At 38.4% G+C, this 23,419-nt stretch overlaps 1 protein-coding gene across 3 annotated transcripts in view; it reads right to left on the bottom strand.

The window, feature by feature from the left end:
• The window catches only part of RAB11FIP2 (RAB11 family interacting protein 2), a 47,808-nt gene extending 24,520 nt beyond the window's left edge, over positions 1-23,288 (bottom strand). For 2 of the 3 annotated variants that reach the window (XR_002832222.1, XM_023764723.1), the window contains exons 1-3: positions 22,712-23,288; positions 16,976-17,418; positions 15,593-16,061 (exon numbers count right to left, since the gene is read on the bottom strand). Coding sequence is in view for 2 of the 3 variants with exons in the window: in XM_023764723.1 (XP_023620491.1) it covers positions 15,593-16,061; positions 16,976-17,418; positions 22,712-23,133 (1,334 nt within the window). In the remaining variant the exon portion in view is untranslated. The remainder of the gene's footprint in view (positions 1-15,592; positions 16,062-16,975; positions 17,419-22,711) is intronic. The other variant, XM_006101220.3, reaches the window with a different exon arrangement.
• Positions 23,289-23,419: the final 131 nt, after the last annotated feature.

The raw sequence follows: 23,419 nt of genomic DNA, 5'->3' as shown, positions 1-23,419 counted from the left end.
GGATTGAATTAGCTTGGTGAAAAATAAAATGTCTCTATTTACCGAAGTGTGGCACCAATCTGTGATATCTTTCCCTTTGGACTGCTGTCCTCATGTCACACAAGATATTGAATAATACAGTCTGACTGCTCAACTGAGCTGTTGACAGGTTAAGGAACATGGTGTTCTTAATCAGGTAGAAAATGAACTTAGACATGCTCACACTGAAAGAACTTCAGGCAAAGTTAAACTTTACAATTAAAAGAAATTGTTTTAGAAATCAGAACTGAAGGAGTTTGGGGGTAGCAGGGGATTTTAAAGTAACTATTAAGCTGATACAGATATTTTAAATTCATATTTTAAAAAGATTTTTAAACTAAGAAAATGCTTTACCTTAACATTCTAAAGTTCTTAAGTAAAAACTTATTTTTCACTCTGGTATTTCCAAATTCAAATAATTTTTTCTAAGTAAACTCTAATTTTAAATTTTGAAATTAATAGTACTTGCGTATATTTTAAGGAATCATTAGTATCTCTCCTATAACATCTATTGATTTATTCTGCAGAATAAATACTGAGTAAAGACATAAGTAAGCTGGTGAGAATTTGAAACTGTCCTTCGATTTTCACTGTGGACTGGTCTCCTCCAGCAGATAGGTCAGGACAGCAAACCAAGCTCCTAAAGCGGTGAAACTGGCCGCTGCAGAAATCACGGCCGCATTTGGCAACGATCAGAGTCTTTTTCTTTGTCGTTCCTTTTCTCTTCTAAAAACATAAATACAATCATTTGGAGCGAGAATTCCTAAGACAGGGAAGGGACTGAGAGTAAAAGGAGTATGAAGTGCTTGTCAAGATAAAAATAAAAACCCACAGAAGAACAAAGATCTAGTAAAACTGATTCACAGTCTTGTTAGTATAAGACAATGCAAACTGTGCAGGTTCCTGGCTCTCGGGGTTGAAGTCCTTCAATGAGAAGTTGCAGTAACACGGGGAGCTCTTTGGAAGGCATTTAAGAACAAGTATTATTACATCTTCCATAATGCCTCTCTTTCTAGGCCCCATAAAGGTAAGTGCATTTTGGTCTACAAACTTGATCCATTTTGTATTTAATAAGTGGATTCAAGTTATTTGAAAACTCCAGGAGGTGTCCCACCTGGCTGGGGGACCATGAGGGGAAGGAGCGAGGAGTAACGCTGAGCACCAGTCATTCCTTACTGTGTATGGGGTAAGTACAACCTTAACCTATCACAGAAGAACTGACATTCATTATGTTCAAAGGGGAGTATCCCATTGATCTTCCTGTTTCACTCAGTGGGCTCTGGGGACCCGAGGCTTCACTTTGGTGACACATGTAGCTGGGGGAGGGATATAAACAGAACTGTAACAGAACATAACAGCACCTTTAATGAGTCTGAAGAGAGGGAAAGGAAAATGCCCCATTGACAGTGAAGCAAGGGAGAATAAAAAAGACATAGGCCCAACAACAACGGATATTTATTGGACTCTTAACTGTGGGACCTACCAGGTGTCTTTCTGAGCACTTTACATGTTAATGTTAACTCAATCCCATGAGGTGCTACTTTTTACTTCCATTTACAGAAGACCAAACGGGCACAGAAAAGCTAAGAAGCTTACTCCAGGTAACACAGTTATTAAGTTTTCAAAGGAACAGTAATCAATAAGGTTTTATAATACATAAAGGTGGACACATGTCATTATACATTTGTCGAAACCCATAGAATATACAAGAACCTTAATGTAAATTATGGGCTTTGTATGATTATAATGTGTCAATATAGGTCAATCAGTTGTGACAAATGCACCACTCTAGTGGGGGATATTAATAATGGGGGAGGCTATGCATGTATGGGGGTAGGAACACATGGGAATCTCTGTACCTTCCACTCAATTTTGCTGTAACCTAAAACTGCTCTAAATTTTATTTTTCTTAAACTTTGCCTTTTGTGGCCCTGGCCAGATGCCTCGATTGGTTGGAGCATCGACCTGTATACCTAAAAAAGTGGCAGGTTTGATTCCTGGTCAGGGCACATACTTAGGTTGAGGGTTTGATCCCCAGACAGGAGGCACCCTATCGATGTCTCTCTCTCTTCCTCTCTCCCCCCACCCCCTCTTCCTTCCTCTCTCACTAAAATAAATTTTTAAAAAGTCTGCCTTTTGTGAATCTTAATCCCTGGGTTCCCCACCCCTTTCTTCTATAAACTCCTTGAAGAAAGAATGATATCTCATTAACCTTTTCAGTCCCCGCATGTGACAGTACTGAGAGCATCATGGCAGATGCTTAACAAAGGTATGTTGACTAAATGAATAGCCAGTGCTTAGTAAAAATGTGTAAAAGCTGAGCTAAGAGTCAACTGAGTAAATCAATGGAAGGTCGATAAAAGTTTCAACAACAAGATATAAAGTGGCCAGAGGAGAGGAAATGATTTTTTTCTGAATAATAACTATTACTTACTGTATATCTAGGCCTGACAGTATATTAATGGATTTTTTTCAGTTCTTTTTAAGATAGGAAGAATTATTCTGATACAACTGCCAATATGAATTGAAAGGTGACTCCACTAAAGTCAACTCAACTAGCCAGTTTATCCATTTCACCAACCAGGTTCACCAGTTTAGGTATCTGACCACAATACAGATTAGCTTGAGATTTTTCTGGAAAAATACTAAAAACATTTATTCCGTAGAAGTTCAATAGAGTTTAAAGAAGTTAAGGAGTTCAAGAAATGTTCTTGAATGATCCTCTTTATAAAAACCCAAAGAAATGAAGTGTCCAAAGAGAATTTCCACTAGTAAATACAACCTTTTGTACGTTTCAATTCGGTTTATTTCACAAGCAGACAGGGCTTAAGAGGCAAGGTGCAACTCCATATTGTCTCTTTCCCTTTCTTTTTAGGAAAAAAAGAAAAATCGGTACCAAGTCAAATTAATGATATAGATTAAAGTACTACAATATCTCTCTTGGGTCTGGGCAAGCACACTAAATACATGAATAGCAAAACAGAACCTAATACGATATGTCTATGGGGATCAACGGTAATTGACTTATTAATAGTCTCACAGGACGTCTCTCCAGAGATCTCACAGGCAAGAAAATTAACGACTATGGTCAGTGACACCAGAGATCGTGGACAGCAGGTTCAGACCGAGCTGCTTTTCTATCTTAACAGTAACAAATATATTGGTGAAAAGGTCCTAAAATGTAACGATTTCAAGATATTTACAAAATTAAGGCATTATATTCAATCAAGTTTAACTTACTGTTCTAGAAAAGAAGTAATTATTTTAAATATAAATCAACCAAACGATTCACAAATTGTCCAACATAAGCCCTATGAATTCCAACAGTTCTCCATTTATTTAAAACTAAGCTTCTCATTTTTCTCTTTCGCACCGTAATACATGAGAATACATCTGCAACAGCATAAAATTTCCTTGACATCTCAAATTTAACTTAAAACTTCAGGTACATTTTTGCATTTTTCACTCTAACTACAATCATATGTCTTTCTCTTGATAAAAAAAGAATCTTTCTCCCCAAATCTTTAGGAATACTGTCACTCTGAGAAGTTAGGCTGTGTTCACCCGTTGCTCTGAGTAGACCCTGGTCCACTGCCTGCCATAGGTCCACTAGTTCAGTGGTCGGTAAACTGTGGCTCGCGAGCCGCAGTTTGCCGACCACAACACTAGTCTATTTGGAGTTGGGGATGGGGATGGAGGTGGGAATCAAGTTGTTCATTTTAGAAGCAAAACTGTGAAGCTGGAAAGGTGTGATGAGAACAAGGCACCAGGCCCCTACCAGGGCCAGACCCAGCATAGGCTCCGTCTCTGTATGAGCCAGGCCAACCCAGTGCCCTTGATCAGCTTTTTCCTGAGGAAAGAATGAGGACAACCTGAGCAGAGGTAATTCTTCCATGAGGGCAGGAATGAGGCAAGTTGCCCCCTGGGTCCTGCTGGACTCGGCACAAAAGGACAGAGGGCCCACAATGCCCCTGGCCAAGAGTACCCAAGCTGGCTCTGTACCTGAGACAAGGCCAAGTTCTGGAGAGGAAGCTATGATGTCCTCTTTCACAATTTAATCTGAGCTCAGCACGTGAGTTTAGGAACTAGTCAGCATGCTTTAAGACAGAGCCAAAGCTTAGAAATCTACCACACACTGTCCTTACTCGTGCTATGCAAGAATTTCTGAACACAGGAATTTATAGCAATAGTAGGTATAATACCTTTGCCTTGTATAGTAACAAAATAAGTTATCTACTTTTACTAAATTTCAATGTAGTTTGGTTTTTTTCATCAAAGATTATTACTAAACATATATCTTGAAAGAAACTAGAAAATCTATCAAGTTTATTGTTTTCTTCCAAATGTACCCTTTATTGGTCAGCTCCTAAATTCCACTTGCATTTAAGTTTTTTAAAGTTGAGAATATTTTGTTACTAATAACTTAACGTAAAGTGATTCTGTAGATGCTGTGCAGTAAAATCACAGAGAGAGCCACTGTTTCCAGACTCACCCTGTGGCAAACGCTCCCCTGGCACAGTGTTCATGCCCCTGCATAACGCCAAGGTAGTTTTATCCCATGTAACACTGAACAACAATAAGGCTGAGGTGAGTAAGATCACCCAGCTATTCAACAGACTCAAATCCACACCACACTGATTCCAAAACCTGAATATTATATTACTATATATATATCTTTTCATGTTATTCTGTAAAATCCATGGGTGGAAGAAGTTAAATAGATCTTCTGAATCAAATATTAAATTACAGATGATTTACATTTTTTATTTAGTTTGGGTATTTTATCTAAAAATAATCTATATGAAAAAAAATATAATGTACACCTCAAGTAAACAAAATATGTGATTAACCTGAACACCCCCATTCCCGCACCAGGCTCCGTAACAAAGAGGTTTCAATGCAGAGGTGCGGCAGGGCACCCCCCTAATTGGCTCCTTGGTCGCCTAAAGTAGCAACATACTTCCTTGGGGAATGACAGACATGGAGTATATATAGCTCCATGACTCCAACTAGAAAAGAAATGGTGAAATTACTAAGTGGTTGGTAAAGTGCTAACGTAGTCCCTATTTATAAAATCTTCCTTCACAATTTTAATGCTTTCCTGCTATTTACTGAAATAACTCTCTTACTCATTCCCTATCTTATAAAATCATTGTCTATGGTTAAGAACAAGCTCAAAGGCCTCTTCCTTAAAGAAGCATTTCCCAAATTTTGAGCAAACTGTACCTTCCCTCAGCAAGCACCGTGTTCAACAGTCACTGCCTGGATTACAGGCCACTGTGCCCTTCCCTCTGCCCAGCCTGTGCGGCCACCAGTTCTTTATGAGCCATCGCTTCAACCCACTCAGCCCAGCCCTAATAGAGCTGACATACATGTCTGTTAAAACAGCTCTAAACACTGGCCATGTGAATTAAATTTCATTCTAGGCCAAACTGATTCATGTAATTGCTATTTAAGAGGTATTAGCACTTTTGTCAGAAAGAGCTCTAAGCTTAAAAATATATATAAAATACATAAAAACATGTATTTGATGTATAATACTTAATATGTAATAAATATTTATATATCTTAATATTTATAGATTTCTATTTATTGTTACATAATAATATTATACTATATTATATGTAACACATCAAATCAAAGAGCCCTAATTTATCTTTAAAATTTAAGCTCAAGGATTCAAATGTCTGGATCCTAACGTTCTTAGACACTAGACAAACGCAAAAAAGAAAAATCATTTCATAATCAAGTTAACCGCTTTATTTTCTACCAGCAGCAGCTACTTAGAACAGCCTGGCCACAGGTAACACTCCCACCATATATCAAATATATGGAAACGGTACCTGTCTTCCAAAAGTTAAAGCTTATTGTTATGAAGAAAAGTAATCACAGGTGATATGGTTATAGAGGCCCAAAAGGAAATGTTCTGCACACGGAAGCAGGAGGCCTGGGAAGGCGGGGCACACAGAAGAAACAGAAGTCATTCTCTTAGTGAGAAACTGACAAAAGAGGTCCAACACGGGACTGAGTAAAGCCAAAACCACTGGAGAGAAATGCATACAGTAATTACAATGTGAGGGTGAACACACTTTAAATGCATTGAATCCATAAGCGATTACAGAAATTTGCATTCTTCTGTTCAAAGAAGCCAAAGTGTGTTTCAAGTATTAAAAATCAACCTTTCCAGAGCTATTACCATGTTGATATTAGCTTAACTTGTCTCATTCAGCTCAAAACACATAATTCCTATTTTCTAAAAAAACACACACAACCTACTAAACAAGAGAACATCTTATTAAAAACAAAAACCTCAAACCTCTCCATCAAGATTAAAATGCCAAGTTTGATTCAAAAGGCTACAGACCTGACATCACTGTAATAATCTTTACAATGCTGTGTTTTACCACAGGTAGGGCATCAATTGAGGACACATATCATTGGAATAATTCTCATTGTTTCTTCTTTACCAATCCCCTCTACTCCCTCCACATATACACACAAAAGTAGAATGGTTAAGTCCTATTTTAGACCAGAAAAATATCTCAGAGATGTTTTCTTCTTTTCCATCCTCACTGCTAAGGGACCGCCATCAGCTTTCACCTCAACCATCACACTAATTTCCTAACTCGTTTTCCTGCCCCAAGTCCTTCACTCTTCCTTCCACTCCTGACCCCAGCAGATCCCCCATGGTACAGGGCTATCTGTAAGATATTACTTTGATCACATTACAATCCAATTTAAAAATCTTTCATGGTTCCCCAATACCTATATCATGTCCAGTTCTTAGCAGAGAATTCAGGCCTAATATTTACATGCCTGCTTCTATGAGCTCTAAGAGCAGAATTTCAATCTTCATAACCTCTGATTTCCATGCATATAGTAAATATTTCAAAACTAATGAAAATGAAAACAACATCTCATCACCAAATCTGAGGTGGGGGGAAAAATGATGTTGCTGGACTGACCTAGCCACACTGTGAGGAAGCAAGAGAATAAAGCAGAAGGCCTGCAAGGGCTTTCTTTATATACTTAGTCTTTATCTATATATATAAAAGCCTAAGCCAGTGGTCAGCAAACTGCGGCCCCTTGAGTGTGGCTCTTCCACAAAATACCACGTGCGGGCGCGCACATACAGTGCGATTGAAACTTCGTGGGCACACTCAAGGGGCCAAAGAACTGCATGTGGCTCGTGAGCCGCAGTTTGCCAACCACTGGCCTAAGCAACTGTTACGATTGGATGACCGGATGATTGCCAGTAGCTATGACGTGTACTGCCACCAGGGGGCAGATGCTCAACGCAGGAGCTGCCCCCTGGTGGTCAGTGTGCTCCCATAGCCAACCTTCTGCAGCCAGCCAACCTCCTGCAGTCCCTACTGTCCCTCCCCCTGCCAGCTGGCCAATCTCCTGCAGACCCACCCCCACAACCCCATCCCTGGCCCTGACTGGGATTGGGCGAGATGGCTCCAATCGGCCTTAATCGCCAGCCAGACCGAGGGACCCCACACATGCATGAATTCGTGGACCGGGCCTCTAGTAGAATATAAAATGTTTATAATAAGGGTTTGCTAATGTAGGAGTTATCTGAATCAAAACTCGATTCACACTCCAACAATTTCAAATTTACACAGGAAATAACTAGATCAAATATTTGAAATTGGGAAGAACAAGTCTCAGACTTGAAGGTACCACAGGAGCATGACTGGAGGACCTGTGCGTATTGTTAAAAACCGAAGTGTTGAGGGGTAGTCTCTTCTCAGGCCTGGATCCTGACAGTTTTCACATGGATGAGAAAAGTAAGGTCAACTTGGAATAGTCAATTTTAGACAACAGGCCAGAGATGAAAAAATAAACAGAACAATAAATATCCAAAGCAATTCAGAAACATATAATTTTTGTCTTTCCAATGTATTATTCTTAAAATACACATGTTCACTAATGACAATTAACAAAGATTATTAATCTACATGTAAGAAGCTTTCCTGTTTGTTGGATTTGACACAGAAATAATCCTCTCAAATAATATATTAAAAGTTAAACCAAAAAAAATTACATATTGATTCACAAAACTTGGTGAGCTGGGGTCACTGGAATATAATTTTAATACTTTCCTATCAGAAACCTCAAGAGGACTTCCATGCTCTATCTTGTATTTGATCATATCATAACAACCTGTTCTCTTTAACTATGGGACTCACTATGTGTTATCCTGTGTCCAGTGCCTAAGAGCTCGTTAATTACCTAAACTATATCTCCATAGGTCTTGTTAATTACCCGTCTCCTGTCTCAGAGGACCTTGTTAATAACTTGTACAGTCTCTCTAAAGAGGTCCTAACAACACATTAAAATTAAAGATGCTTTTCTTTTAGCACCTGTCAAGCGCTGTAAATTGAGAAATTTTCACATCAGTTTATTAGCCTACAGTAGTTTTTGTGGATTTTTTTTTTTTGGCTTGTTTTCTTCTCTCACAGAGTCTTTCTGTATCTCAATCTCTCAGCTCAAAATAATAACAACTTAGCAAAGTTTGTCTTTTTTGTTACAGAGCTTTTTTTGTTTTCAATTTTGAAGTCTATAAATATCAATTTGCATTAGTGAGTTAGCCAAAGGACGGCATGGTAGGTATCTGCAAATTAACCCATTGGGAGATGTGCCAATTAATGAGACTATTATAATGAGTATTAGGACCACAAAGGGTAAAAAAGTTTCAAGTAGTATCTGGGGAGTTAAACGTAAAGTTCTAGTTAGTGGGAACTAATCACACTGCATACTTCATGTTCCCAGTCACGGCTTCATTAGATACATTCTGTAAATCCCCGGGCATTAATGGATTAATGGATCTAAAAAATCATCTCGAAGTTTTTATTTTCTACCTCATACATAAGGCTACAAAATTTCCGATGTGTAAAAGATTTACAGCCTGCCATGAATGTCAGGCAAATTATCTTCAATATTAGACAAATATGAACAAAAATATTGCTATTAAAATAAACCTTGTATGTCTTAAGGTTTTTATGCCAAAGACAGAGCTTTCCACTTATACAAGAAAAGAATCTCCATAAGGAGCATTATAAAAAGAAAGGTTTTAAAACTAAGAATAGCATCTTTTCTTTAGGATCATTTGTTTACTATAACTTTTAAAATGTAAGCCTACAGTAAACAGTCATCATTTTTTTATGGACATGCTATATAACTTCCTAACAATGGTTACTTAATGTAAGCCTATGGTGATTTTTTTGATTTGTGAAAATTAGAAACACGTTTAAATACAGTCTAGGTAACCAATTTTTATAGCTTCTAAGAAATATATTATACACCATAGACAGGAATTGACTAGTGAAGGAAAAAAGAAAAGGAAGAAAGAAAGAAGAGAAGAGGGAAGTAGGTCAACGTGATCCCAAAGGCCAAAGGCATACTTGCCATGCAAAATCAAAAAATGTCAGTGATAAATATGAGGTCTTGATCTTAGACACTATTTCTGTACTGCCCTCAAAAATAACTGATTGGCCTAAGTTCATCAGTAGAAGATATGTTTTTGTACAGATGACAATTAGAAGAAATGTTTTTGCACAGCAAACACTGCAAATGGAAATATATGCATATGTGCTCTAATAAAATCAATAATACTAAAATAATATTAAAAAACATACCACTAAGTTATCATAGAGCGACTAGAGTTTGCTACATGGTACTCACAACACAATGAGGTGGAAAAGAATGTTCTTTGTGCCAGTCACAAACAGAAGATATTCCCAAACAAAATTATCTGGTAAAAATATCTCCCATAATTGAGCTCTCCGATAAGCTGCTCCTCTAACATCAAATATTAGCTCATCTCTCACGGTATGCCTATATTATTAACTACATTATTTAAATTTCAGAAGATCTACACAACCAATTTTCTCCTATATTAATTAATTCCCTTAACTAGGTGCTCTTCAGTCCTTCCTGAATCCTGAGAAGTAATTCATCCATAGATGTCATCAGTATTTAATAGTCGGACATTTCTGCCCGGCCTTCAATGCCTACTATAATTCAGATGTTCCTTAGCTATTCGGCCAAAGCTCACACTCCTCTCCACTTCCCTGGTTTCGTCGGGCTGACCTTCTTACTGTGCCCTCTACCTTAGTTAGGACCCTGCAAGCAAAGCTAATGTGACTAAGTTGTATGTTCAGCTATGAGTATACAAACACAAGTCCTGATTCCTATTCATCATTATGTACTTGTGAAATAGATGATTTAATTTAGATCAGCAAGGTTTACACCTGAAAATCAGTGGGAAGTTTTTAAAATGTTGATTTTTATTCCAGACCCATTCACTAAAGATTCTAATTCAATCTGAGGTAGGGCTCAACAAATCATAGTTTTTAAAAATCCCCAGGAACTCTTGATGCTTAGCAGTGAGGACACGCCCTGCTCTAGGTTCTATGGGCACTAAAGACTCAGCCCAACGAAGAAGCTTATATACCTTAGTTAGGAAGACTAAGACCCAGACACAACAAATATGGTGCAGCAATTATGTCCTCCTGGATCAGCAGAAATCCAAAGAAGGGAAACATCACATTGCTGATCAAGAAAGAAGTAAAGGAATTGAAGAGTTTTTAACATCAAGGATAGACAGGCTTAGGACATTCAGGTGGGTTAAGAGTACATTCTACCGCTGAGCCAAAGAATGGAGATGGGAATGTTTAAGGGCCTCAGGGTAGAGAGGTAAGAAAATTAACTTCCCAAGAACAGAGAGGACGAATAGTAAAAGAAAAGTTGCAAAATTGAGAAACGCCTAAAATACAGTAAGCCTTGAAAAATAGAAAGCGGAGTTTGGTGTTGCAAATGAGTGGTTCTTAGCTTTTTTGAAGGAGGCTTTCTTGAACAGAACAAAAGGTACTACGACTCTTGTGCCCTAAGCGCCAAATAATAATAATGCTAAGTGCTATAATAAGTAAATAAAAATTGCAGTAATTTAATACTCTGAGAGTTCATCATTCAGGTAATGCTCAATGGGTATCCTTGGTTAGTGGCCTTCCATGCATTCAGGGACACAGCTTGCTCCTATCTTATGAATCTGCCCTCCTCAAAGATTTCCATTCAGCTAGCACAGGGTTCAAAAAACTATTTCTGTTAAAAAAAATAATAAACATTTGTAATAAATATGCAGGGCAAACAGTCTATACTACTCAACTGGCATAAGAGTAGCCATAAACAACTGGGTGAGATGTGCTCCAAGAAAATGTTACTCACAGAAACAGGCAGCAAGCCAGATGGGGGCCCTGAGTCTTGTTTGCCAAGCCCCAGCTTAGGTATGGAGAAAGAGAGACAATGTGGAAGAGGGTGGAGGAGGTGTTCATGGACAAGTCCTGGAAATGCTGTACATCTCTTCCACTAATTCTTCAAGAACCCAGAACTTGGTCACATGTTCCTATCTATTGGGGTCTATTGGTGTATCTGTTAAAAAAAAAATATCTGGGATGTCCTTTGGTGAACTCACCACCCACTTCCACTTTTCAGTGGAAAAACAGCCCAGTGTTAAAGAAAAAAATGGGTGTGAACACATTATTGAAAATGGTATCACAAACATCTAGGTGTATTTGTTTTTGGAAAACAATATACTGCTGATGCAAAAAAGCAGGGCTTTACAAATTGTAGGGTTAATCATACTCCAAATTAGTTGCTACTGATGATGCTAAACTACCTGTGATTTATAATTAAAAAGCAAGAGTAGAAGCAATTTTAAAACACAAACAACTGAATGTCAGTAATAAGCTGATAATTCCAACTGTATTTTCACGTACCTGTGCAAGTAGTACGAGTTTTGCAGCATGCCAAGTGTTAGCATGCAGGCTTCTTAGAATTGGCATCCCCAGCAAACAGTACTGTGAACTCCCCACACCCAATACAGCTTCCTCAGAGTCATAGCTAAACCGGATTTCTTAACTGGCTGTACAGAGGTTGGGCCAGGACTGGGCTCTGGCCAATGGGACATATGGGAACAATGCACACCACTGCCAGGCCTGGCACATAAAAATGTCCCACACATGATCCTCCACTCTCTCTCCCTGCTGCATGACCCTGGAGGTCATGTATGAAAGGAGGGCATCACAAGAAGGAGCCTGGCTCCTGAATGACTGTATGGAGCAGAGCACCCACCTATCATCCCCATCTTAGTGAATTAGGCTGTGACAACAATGAACAATGAACGTCTACTGTGATTAGCCACTGACACCTGGGGATGTTTATTACAGGTGATAACCTATCCTAACTAATCCAGAGTTCCTGATAAGCTCCAGAAATGTGCTATTTAGGGTATGAATATTAAATTTCAATAGTCCTTAGAAATTCTTAGATTTTTAATGATGTTGTGCTGTGCATAAAAATGCACACATTTGCCTTTATGGATCCGTTTTCGGCCTATCAGAAAGATCCTCGCAGCCCACACTGAGCGCCAAGCAGACTACGGGAATGGAAGTAGCCTTTTAGGAAATCGGTCTGTTCTATGTTCAGTTATTCAAAAATGTTTTTCTAACACCCACTACCTACCAAGCATCATGCTGGAGATTAAGGGCAGAAAAATGAATGAAATGCAGGCGCTGCCCTCCAGCTGTTCATGGTGGTGGGAGGGGGCAGAGGGACTGGTCTGGTAGGGAACGTGATGCCAGGGCAAGTCAGACATATAGGAAAAGTCTGCATTGCAGGTTCACTACCTCCCTCCAGGAGGAGGGGCCTCCAAGAAGGGCCTGAAGAGGATGGAGACTGAGTCACCTCAGGGAAAGGGGTTCAAAGAGCCCTGTTCTGTTGAAGTAACCCCACAAAAACCCTAACTCACTTCCTTATCAGTTCTATGCAAGGCCCTGGGATCTATTCCAGAAACAGAAGCAAAATGCAGGATTTCTGTGATTTACAAGGTGATTTCCTCAGGTGGATTTTACTGACACTAAGAAATGAAAACTCGAACTTCTAAGGAAGTGTTTCTCGGTACTTTAGAAATTTTTGGCATAAAGAAACTTCTCCTGTTGTAATGGCATGACTCACTCAGAGGGTAACAACACAGTGCTCGTGCACCTGCCATCACAGGTGAGCCAGCCGATCCAGAGAACAAACTCAGTGCCACGGCTACAGATCTTACCCTTAACTCTGCCCCCATCCCCACAAACCTGTCACAGGAGTCCAGGAAACTCTGTAGAGATCTACTTAGCACTACTGGGGAAAAATGCACAGCGTGCGTCCTAGTGATGGGAGTCTATAGCTTCAAAAGGCACTTGTTGTAGATGCTAATGTGAGAAATGTAAAATGTCCCCTCTAACTGAGGGGTGATACTGGACGATAAACAGGTAAAGGCAAAACTACCTCCACCATATCCTTCCAAATTCCATACGAGGAAAAGCTGCTTCCCCCCCAATGGGAATGGCATGCGCTCCCTCGATCTGTTTATATCAATCTTATTCATTAGAGCTACTTCATTGTAAATGTTTTAAATTTACCACGAAGGTGATTTTTGACACAAAAAGAGTAACTTCCCAAGAACTTACAAATGTTTCTGTTCTCAATTCTGGCATCTCACAGAATATGAAGATAAGAGAATATAAAAAAGAGGAAGTCTTAAGGTTTTAAAATCTATTGGTTTTTATATGCTTGCAATCATTTTACACATATTACATGAAACAGCTCTCATTTGTACAGAAAATGCATTAATATTGAAGTAACCCAAAAACAAAGCCTAAATCTGGCAAAATGCCACACTCACTTTTAAAACCCATGGCCGTCCACGTAATAATAGCCCAAGTGTAGGGCCAGTGTAGCTTCGAGGGTACCTATTTTCCCATATGCTGCCATAATTTGAAAACATTATTTTCCTACCATTTCCCATTTTCTTTGACTCTAAAATAATATAAATTACCCAATCTCTAAGTTATCTTAAACAGTTGTTTTCAACAATCTTCTTCAAAAAAAGTTCAATAAAGGAAGGGGAAAAATGCAAATGGATTTCTATTTACCCCCATAATTTAGGACTTAATGCAATATGTAAAGTACACTATGTAAAATCCCAAAATAAAATATTTAAGAATAGCATATCAAAATTATGGACTCCTTATTAAAATATTAATGCCATAAGATAAAAATAAATTTCTTTTTTCTATAGTCTATAAAGAAAACTGACCAAGACTTTCTAAAGCCACAGCAAATACCCATTACTGAAAGAAAATAAAAGAAATACACACTTCCCTCTGAAAGGTTTAAATGCATGTTTCAGTGAATTGTTAGATTATATAGAGAGAGGTGGGAGAGCACAGTCTAAGGCAGCGGTTCTCAACCTGTGGGTCGCGACCCCTTTGGGGATCGAATGACCCTTTCACAGGGGTTGCCTAAGACCATCGGAAAACACATATATAATTACATATTGTTTTTGTGATTAATCATTATGCTTTAATGATGTTCAATTTGTAACAATGAAAATACATCCTGCATATCAGATGTTTACATTATGATTCATAACAGTAGCAAAATTACAGTTATGAAGTAGCAACGAAAATAATTTTATGGTTGGGGGTCACCACAACATGAGGAACTGTATTAAAGGGTCGCGGCATTAGGAAGGTTGAGAAACACTGGTCTAAGGGGTTAACCATCAATGCTGTAGTTTATATTTATAGTGGGACAAAATTAAGCACTGTTTAAATAAAATATGACACAACAGAATATATAACATAACAGCAGCCACCATTTATGGGTTCCCTTTTTGGGGCCTGGCTTTGTACCTTATACTTTATCATTTATCATCACTCAGTCCTACCAAGTAGGAATTATTTTCTTTGTTTCAAAGGTAGGGATGCTGAGGTTTACAGAGGTCATAGAGCTGCTAAGCCAGGATTCCCACTGAGGTCTGTATACATTAGTGCCTCCAGGAAAAACTTCTATGTTACACGGCAAACATTCTACCATGCACTTCTATAACTGCTTAAAATCACAATAAATTCATCTTATTCTTTGTTTAAGGTTCCTTAATTGGCTATTCCATCTTTCTCTTCTGCAAAATCCATAATCTTAAATGTGTATAGTTCCAACTTGCACTAAGAAATGGGAAAAGTACCATTACACAACTGAGAACTCAGATTTTGCAAATCTAATCTTTATGATAGTGATTATTTCTATGACTATAAATGATTATATTGATGTTTTCTGACGTATTTATAGTGCCCAACAAGGGTCCCTGAATCCCAATAAACATTCACAAATAAAACTACTTCTACACAGCAATTTGATGAGGACAGTTAACACCTACTATGAAAACCATTAATACCTGAGCCAGTATTTCTTACAGAATAGCCCATGGGCTGCTATTGGCCCACTAAGTAGAAATAAACTAGGGTAAGGAATCAGAATCTTTCATCCTTCTGAGATAAAAAGTTCAAATCCAAAGATGTTTGCAACATTGTCTGACTCCATAATTAATTAGAAAAATAAGATAAATATTTTTTCAAGTTAAATAAAAGGAATTCAGAATATTCAAGTATTTTTAAAAGGGGTATTTGATACTTTCAAGTACAATATTTCTCAAATAGCACAACTTACCCCATGGTAAGCTTACCTTGAAGATGGCATTATATTTGAAGCCCTGAATTTTGTTGTAAACGGATTAGTTGACTCATAATCAAAATAGTCCTGACGATTTTCACTAAACGCATTAGGTGATTTCAAGTCACTGGGGCTATCGGCTGCCCCATTGTTGAGTTTATCAGACCTTCTGCTATCTTTCTTTCCCGTCACTCTTTCAAACAGGCTAACTTTCTCCCTTTTCTCTCTTTTATTTTCTTTTCTTACTTCAATTGATTTTGAAAATAAAGTCATGCTGCTATCCCAGGATTCACTGCTTTCTTCAAATGGATTTTTCTTCCTTGGCAGTGTTGCAAATTTTTGGGGTAATGAAGCCGTCACATTTGTAAATGGGTCATTTTGTCTTCCGAAAGACGGTGCACCTTCATCCACACTGCGGTCAGGTTGGTTCATTTTAGAAGTATCAAAGCTTAATGTTCTTCTGTGTGGAGATTTGAGACTTCCTGCAAATAATTTTGTAGTCAGTACATAATCAGTCACACATTACATCACACTATGACACATTCTGTGTGCATACTGCTGCTTTTAGAATGAGCGCAATTAGCTATTTAAAGATTTAACCTTTAAAATAACCAAAGAAAACAAGCCTCAAATGCTATGGTATAGCAATCTGGAGTATGTAGGCTAATAATAATTAGTATATTGCTAGACAATCAGGAATTTACTCACCTCAGAAGGAAAAAAAACAGACTATAATGTCAAAGCTAGAGGTTGTGCTTGGCAGGATAGTGCCATAAATTCTCAAAGACTTTTTTTTCATCATTAGTATTAAATTTACTTGCTTACTTCTGAACATGGGTTTTTTTCTAGAAACGTTCTGATTAAATGGAATATTCATTTATGCTTCAGGTTTCCCAGACAGGAGAAGCAACAGAAAAAAATCAAGCCAAGCCCTGGCCAGTAGCTCAGTTGGTTAGAGGGTTGTCCCTACACACCAAGGTTTCGGGCTTGATCCCCCATCAGGGCACATACAAGATTCAACCAATAAATGCATAAACAAGCGGAACAACAAATCAGTTTCTCTGTTTCTCTCTCCCCGCCCCCCCTTCCTCTCTTTCTCTGAAATCATTCAACCAATAAAAAAAAATTATTTAAAAAAAAGAAGCCAGGCCATGAAAAGTGACTGGGACTCGCTTTTTTTTAACATCATCTAATACTGAATGCAGACAGGCTCTGTCCTTAATAAACTTACCCATTTTGAGGATAGTAGGTATTCAATAAATATTTGATCACTAAATTTAGAAAATACTACCAAGAAACTGTAATTTTTATTTTTTAATTTTAGAAGTTAAACTTTAAAAAACTAAGAAGGGTATTTCAGGCCACTGAGGATACACTCAGGGAGAATGTCACCTACCACTTTCTGGCACTGCTCCAAAGGACTCTATCTGGCGTCCGAGAAGATGCGTTTGGCCAATGGTGCCAGGCTTCAGTTTCTCAGAAGACACGTGGGCCCTGGTTAAGTCAGACATGGAGTGAGCTGAGGAGAGGCGCTGAGGACCCAGGAGGAAAGGCTTTTTTGGTTTAGATTTCATCTGTACTTCACCACTTGAAAATTCAGAATTGGCATCCGCCATGTGAGAACTTGGAATGATTGCAGAAGACGTATCAGAAAAGGTCCCATCATTTTTTCTACCTTTCATCTTATCTTTTAATTTTGCAAAAGGAGATCTTGTTTTATCCTTCATTGATAAGTCAAACATACTTGCTGTCATATTGTTCCTCATGAATTGAATATTGACCTTTATCTCACCCCTGTTTTTGGCTCTTTTTCCTTGTTTGGATTCTAATCTAAACCACCTTAAAGAGAAGGAAAAACCGGGTTGTAACATGTAATGAAGAGAGGACATCAAGCGTGGTTACATACAAATATCTTCTCGGGTAAAGCACACGAAGGTAATCTATGCAACGGAGGAGATTCCGTCCGACAAAGTACTACTGGCTTTACTCATTGTTCAATTTTTAAAAACTTACCACTATCTCTGGATGTGATGTATACTGAAGAAGTAGGTTTCCAGTAAGTTTGAGAAGGATTTCAGATAAACTTTTCTTTCACGATTTGAAAATCATTCACATAAAAAAATTCTTACCTATGAGAGCTGTTATGTTTCCACCTGGGGTAAGTGTTGCTAAGGGCCTAAAAACATTTTTTAAAATTAAAAGACACTCAAGTACAGACTTTGAAAGAATTCATTGATACAAACCATTTTGAGGCACTATAAAAATGATAAATGGCCACATTTTTAATAAAGTAATAAACAGTTCCATCCCCAAATTTCTTCCATAAAAACTATTAAAATAATTTTGTTAATACTGGAGCCCACTACATGTGGTTTATTAATCACGAAAATTGCATATGATGTAATTTAGATGAATATAAAATGGGTCAAAGCCCTTTCCTGAGTAAAAAATGCAAAATGAATAAAATGCAGGAAGTGACAAATAGTAATAAATCTTATAGTTTCTGAAGAAAATAGAAAGCTTAAATGCTTCCTGTTAGAATCTTTGTTTCATTTACTATTGCTACTGTGACAATACTGAATAAAAATTATTTTAATTGGAGCCAAATCTTATGCTATTAGTCACTTCGCCGTGTGACATTGCCCACTGTTAAAATGTATAAGAAACAAAGTTTATTTTGCTTTTGTTCAATAGTAGTTTTACCCATGAGAAAGTCTCCAGTTGTCAGTGTCACAGTGATCATTCTACAGGGCAAACAGCCAAAAAACTGCAAAATCCAGTCTAGAAGAGTTTCTACAATGTTTTCACATTACTTAACAATGGAGCACAATATCCATTCCTGCAGACGGGTTATTATTTAAACCCAGCTCTAATCAAGTGTAACAAATTTTCTTAGCTACAAAGGCGCTCTGGTCTAATTTTACATTAGTGCTTTCTCTCACTGTTACTAACAGGATATGCCAGAAGAAGGTATATTTACTGTACAGCACGTGGAAGACTGGTCTTTCCAGGCAGGAGAGAAAACTGGCACAGAACCTACATCCCAGCTACACTTTAGCAAGTCACATGCAAGAGAAATATTTTCTTAATTAACTTGAAGCAATTCAGCCAATTAAGATCTAGGTGCACCCAAACAAGCAACTTTTAAAATAAAAGAATATTTCATAATAGAAAGCATCAACCGGATACCCTAAACTGAGAAAAATCCTTTATCTGAGGCAAATGGCAAAATCTGAAGATGTAGAGGCTAGAACTGACAGCAATAAACTCTGTGGAATACAGAACCTTGAACACAAACTTGGGCACTCGAAAAGTCTGGAAATGAGAAAAGGTTAGATACCCAGTTGCTAACTTAGAATTTGGAAAATAGAATCATTTTCAATGGGGGAGAAACACTTCTGATGAATGACACTGCAGAAATACTCAGTAGCATCTCAAACTTTACAGAAAATAGGTGAGCACACTTTGTTAGAAATATACCAAAAACAAAACAAAAATAAACCAAGCATATAGGATTTCTACATGTATAACAAGTCAAAGCAAACAGAGAAAAAAGTAAAACAATAACCCAATAAATGAAAGGGGGTAAAGGTCATCAAAACTCATAGAATTTTACAAATAAGACAAATAAATCTTCTACTTTAATATCCTTATTGCAGAGATGAGGAAAATGAGGCACAGAGAATGTAAGTAACTTCCAATGTCGAGTTAAAGTCAATAAAGAAAATATCCAAGGCTGATGAATAACATCTGCATGAAAACAGAAGTTCTTCCATATTTGATGAACCATATATGTTAATAAGATTAAATGCACAGCTGGCCATATGTTACGGGCACTCTATTTAATCGGGAGATTGACAGCCAAAGAAGGCAAGGCATCCTACACCAGAGTGTAAGCTTCATGAAGGCAGCTCAGCTCACCTTGCACTACATAAATGTAAACTGAATTATTTCTAGAATGGTATTTTAAAACAACCAAGCTACAATACACCGTGTGTGCATGTGTGTGGGTTCTGCATTGTTTTGCTTTTTTGTAGGGAACACTAAAGACTTACATGAGCTTTAAAAAATAAAGCAAGTCAGTGCCTGAATACAATCTGTAAATACAGTATTCCCCAGCCTCCTCCTATCCCCTCCACAAAATACTGCTAAGAACTTTAAATATACTAATTTAAAATAGAGGCATGACAAATAACTTTAGGTGCTTTGTTTTGAAAGGGAAGTCTTAATGAGACCTTCAAAAATCACCCCAGAGATAAAACTTGTTTTCCCAGGCTTCAAACAGATAAAATGAAGACACAGCATTTGGGGCTTAGTGGATTAATGGCTGATTTTTTTCACCTCTTGAGTGCTGGATTTAAACTGTATATGGCCTCTGTTCAATTTTTAGTGGGCACAGGTCCATGTTCAAAAACCACCACACATGTGGGAACTATTCCCAAGCAATTGGTGCTGTGTGGTCAGAAATGGGACAAGATTGGCAGTAAGGGTGCCAGAGGCCAGGACGCAGGTGCACTGCGGAGACACACACAAAAGTCCTAAAATCGGCATGTGTCTGAGTCATACCTAACTCTGGGGACTCTGATTGTTATTACTTTCACGAGCATAAAAAAAAAAATCAACATCACCCACTTCTATACTTCTGTTGTAAAAAAAAAAAAAAATCAATAGATATTACATAACAGCATGAACAATTTTACCATTCTATTATTAAACATTGTATTATTTCCTTAAATCTTGTGCCAGAACCAACCCAGACACCCATGAAAGGGGGAGGTACAGTTCTTTTTCCATGCTCCGCTCAAAGTGTACAGGCACAGGCCCCTTCCCCCAACCCTCCTTAAAAAAAAAAAAAAAAAAAGGTATTTAACTTCAAGGTATAAAAATAAGTAAAATAATAGTTTTAGCTATCACACTTCTTTGCCTATCATGACACAACTGCAAGACAAGCTGTAAATACTTGTCTTCAGTGTCAAGAGTAAAAAGTGTCACACCCAGCAGTTCCATGGGTCTTCTAACTCAGCTGGTAACCTTCATCATTCATACCAGTTTTCTAAAAAGCACTTGGGAATACGCTGACAAGGTTCAGCAACGTGCAGAATATTAAATATCTTTCTTGCAATACACCAGTGACTCAAGTCTGTCTCTTACTGTGCCACATGCACAGCTGTGCTGCAAAAGGAAACTATTAAATATATTAAAAATCTAGAAATATTACCAATAAAGATACCTCATCTAATATGTAGTCCCTATTTATCCACAAAGAAAGAAAATGTTAGGGATTTAATAACATGAAAATCACTTCGAATGCAATAACATCGCAAGCCTTGTTGATAACATTTTAAAGCATTTCCCCCAAAAAAGTTCTAACCAATTTTATATAGTAGCCAATAGAGAATTTCCATAGGGAGACTACAATATGACTGTTTACAGCGAAATGTTTTATAATTGTGATGTTGCCAAAAATAAGGAGTAAAACAAGGAGAAACTTGAAAAGCTTGTTTCATCCTCAGAATCTCTGGGTTCACAGCTGGGCCTACTTTCACTTGGCAAATTTACATTTGAGGAAGGCCTGTAATACATCATTCATCGCAGGAGAAGTACTGTCAATGCAGTATGAAATCTGAAGTTACAATATACTTACAAGTTTACACTCAAAACACTTTGAATATTATACAGTCTCATCCAAAATTGGTAATTTGAAACAAACTATTTGATAATTATCCATTTTCAATTTAAATTTGATAAATCCCTCAGAGAAAACTAAATGCCACTTTGTAGGTATCAAACAGTTTTATTGAAATCATTGATATATACTCAACCTTATCCTTTTAAATACCCTTTCTCTCACAATGTTTTCATATCCTTAACTAATCTAAATATTTACCTTTGTTTGTCTTACATGCCTAGTATTTCTTATCTCTCCACCCTTTTACCCTGTGCATTAAATCTTAGGTCAAGATCTGATGGAAAACTTTTTTAAATAAAAATAAAAATTCCAATCAAGAAAAGCTTGCAGGAAGAAACGCATAGGCAAAAGCAAGAGTTGGTTGCTTTAAAATAAGAAATTAACATAAGTGTCAAGAAAGTTACCATTATGAAAAAGTTTCTAAAAGTGTAAATTTCAGTTATCACTGAAATAAACAGCAAGGCTATTTTGTTAAATTTCAATTCCTCTCATAAATTCAACCTATGTTGATCTCTCATTAATTCCATCAATTATAATGTTCTCTCAGAACAGAAAAGTTATGTTTGAGGAAGGGGTAAATATACCTATCTCTGAAAACATACTATTTTTCAATGTAAGACGTAACATCCCAGTGTTAACTTATATTATGGCTTTTTAAATTAGAATATATTTAGCCTAAGCTCGAAAGTCATATATCAAAAGCCACATTTTCATGGAAGGTGTCATTACATCATTTCATCACAAGAATTTAATCATTGTCTCCAATATAATCTTTAATATGATCTAAACACACTGGTTTTGCATAACTAATTCTGAAGTAATACAGCAGCTCCCGTATTTTGGAAATTCAAAGGAAAATGTTAATGTGTTCAAGTTGAGGATGTTTTTTCTCTTTGAATGGCTTTAGGCACCACTAAGACGTTCTTACTATAAAAAAAATGGTTGCACTCAAATAAAGGCCACTGTGATTATAATGTTGAAATGACATACTGAGTTCTAAATTTGATCATTGATCTTTTAGCAGCTTCAGAGTTCGACACAGATATATGACATTATATTGGCAGGTTTAGTTCTCTGCTATTCCATCTTCTGGAAATGTGTAATGTTGAAAGACAACCATTTACCCACGTGTTGTTTTAGCTGGTCAACACTGTGATCCAGTCTTCTTATACTGACAATCCAGTGCAACATACTCAATCATCTAAGATGAACACTTCGCACAAATGAGAGTAAAGGGACCCTCTGAAGGCGCCATTTAAAAACTGTTTCTTCACAAGGGCTATTTTTACTTCCAAGTCATGCCACTACGGTGCTTGAAACTGGGTCATATACTGTAGTCCTAAAACCAATGCCCCAGATACACCAATAATTTCCAAGAACAGAAAATCCGTAAGGAAGACATAGCGAAGCTCCCCCAAATTCCAAATAAATGGCACAACTTACTCTGTTTTCCTTCTTTGTTTGTCCTCAAAGATGTCATTGAGGTTGATGGCCACCTGCCCTAAAAACTTATCCAGCCCCACCAGGGACCTGTGCATCAGTGTGAGGACCAGAATGTACTTGTCGGGGCTCCCCTGCACCAGCAAGCCGGGGAGCTCGAAGGAGGCCTCTTCCTTCCAGACGGGCTGCAGGCTTTTCTCGGCTACCGAGGTGGAGTACTTCTCCTTGCCCAGCTGAATGATCGTGTACGTGTCATTGGTGCCACTTTTGCCTTTCGGCCTCAGGTCTCGGGCCTGCAGCACCGTGACCTGCACGTGGGTCGGGAACCACTTCTGGGCTTGCTCGGACAGCATCCTGCCGCCCGTCCCCGGCACCCAGGTCCCCAGCGCAGGCGGCGCCCCTCCCGGGGGAGAGCGGGTCCCCATCACCGCATCCTCAGGGCACCGATTGGGCCCGGGCCAGCGCCCGGCGGCCCAGCTTCCCGGGGGCTGATGTCAGCGGGCCTCCCTCCCCGGGGCAGCCCGGGGGCGAGGGCGGGGGCGCGGCCGCTCTCGGGGTCCCCTGTCCTCAGGGACACAGGGGCCCACCATCACCTGGCCTCGCCGACCGGCCCGGCGCCCGCGGCCGCACCCTTCACGCCCCGCCGGCCCCAGGGACGAGCCCTCGGCGGCGACGGCGGCGGGCGGCGCCCGGGCCTGCGGACAGGTGAGG

The sequence above is a fragment of the Myotis lucifugus genome, unplaced genomic scaffold, assembly GCF_000147115.1.
Source record: "Myotis lucifugus unplaced genomic scaffold, Myoluc2.0 scaffold_345, whole genome shotgun sequence".
Classification (NCBI taxonomy): Eukaryota; Metazoa; Chordata; class Mammalia; order Chiroptera; family Vespertilionidae; genus Myotis; species Myotis lucifugus.
The sequence above is the reverse complement of the archived record's forward strand: the minus strand, read 5'-3'. Positions and strand labels throughout refer to the sequence as shown.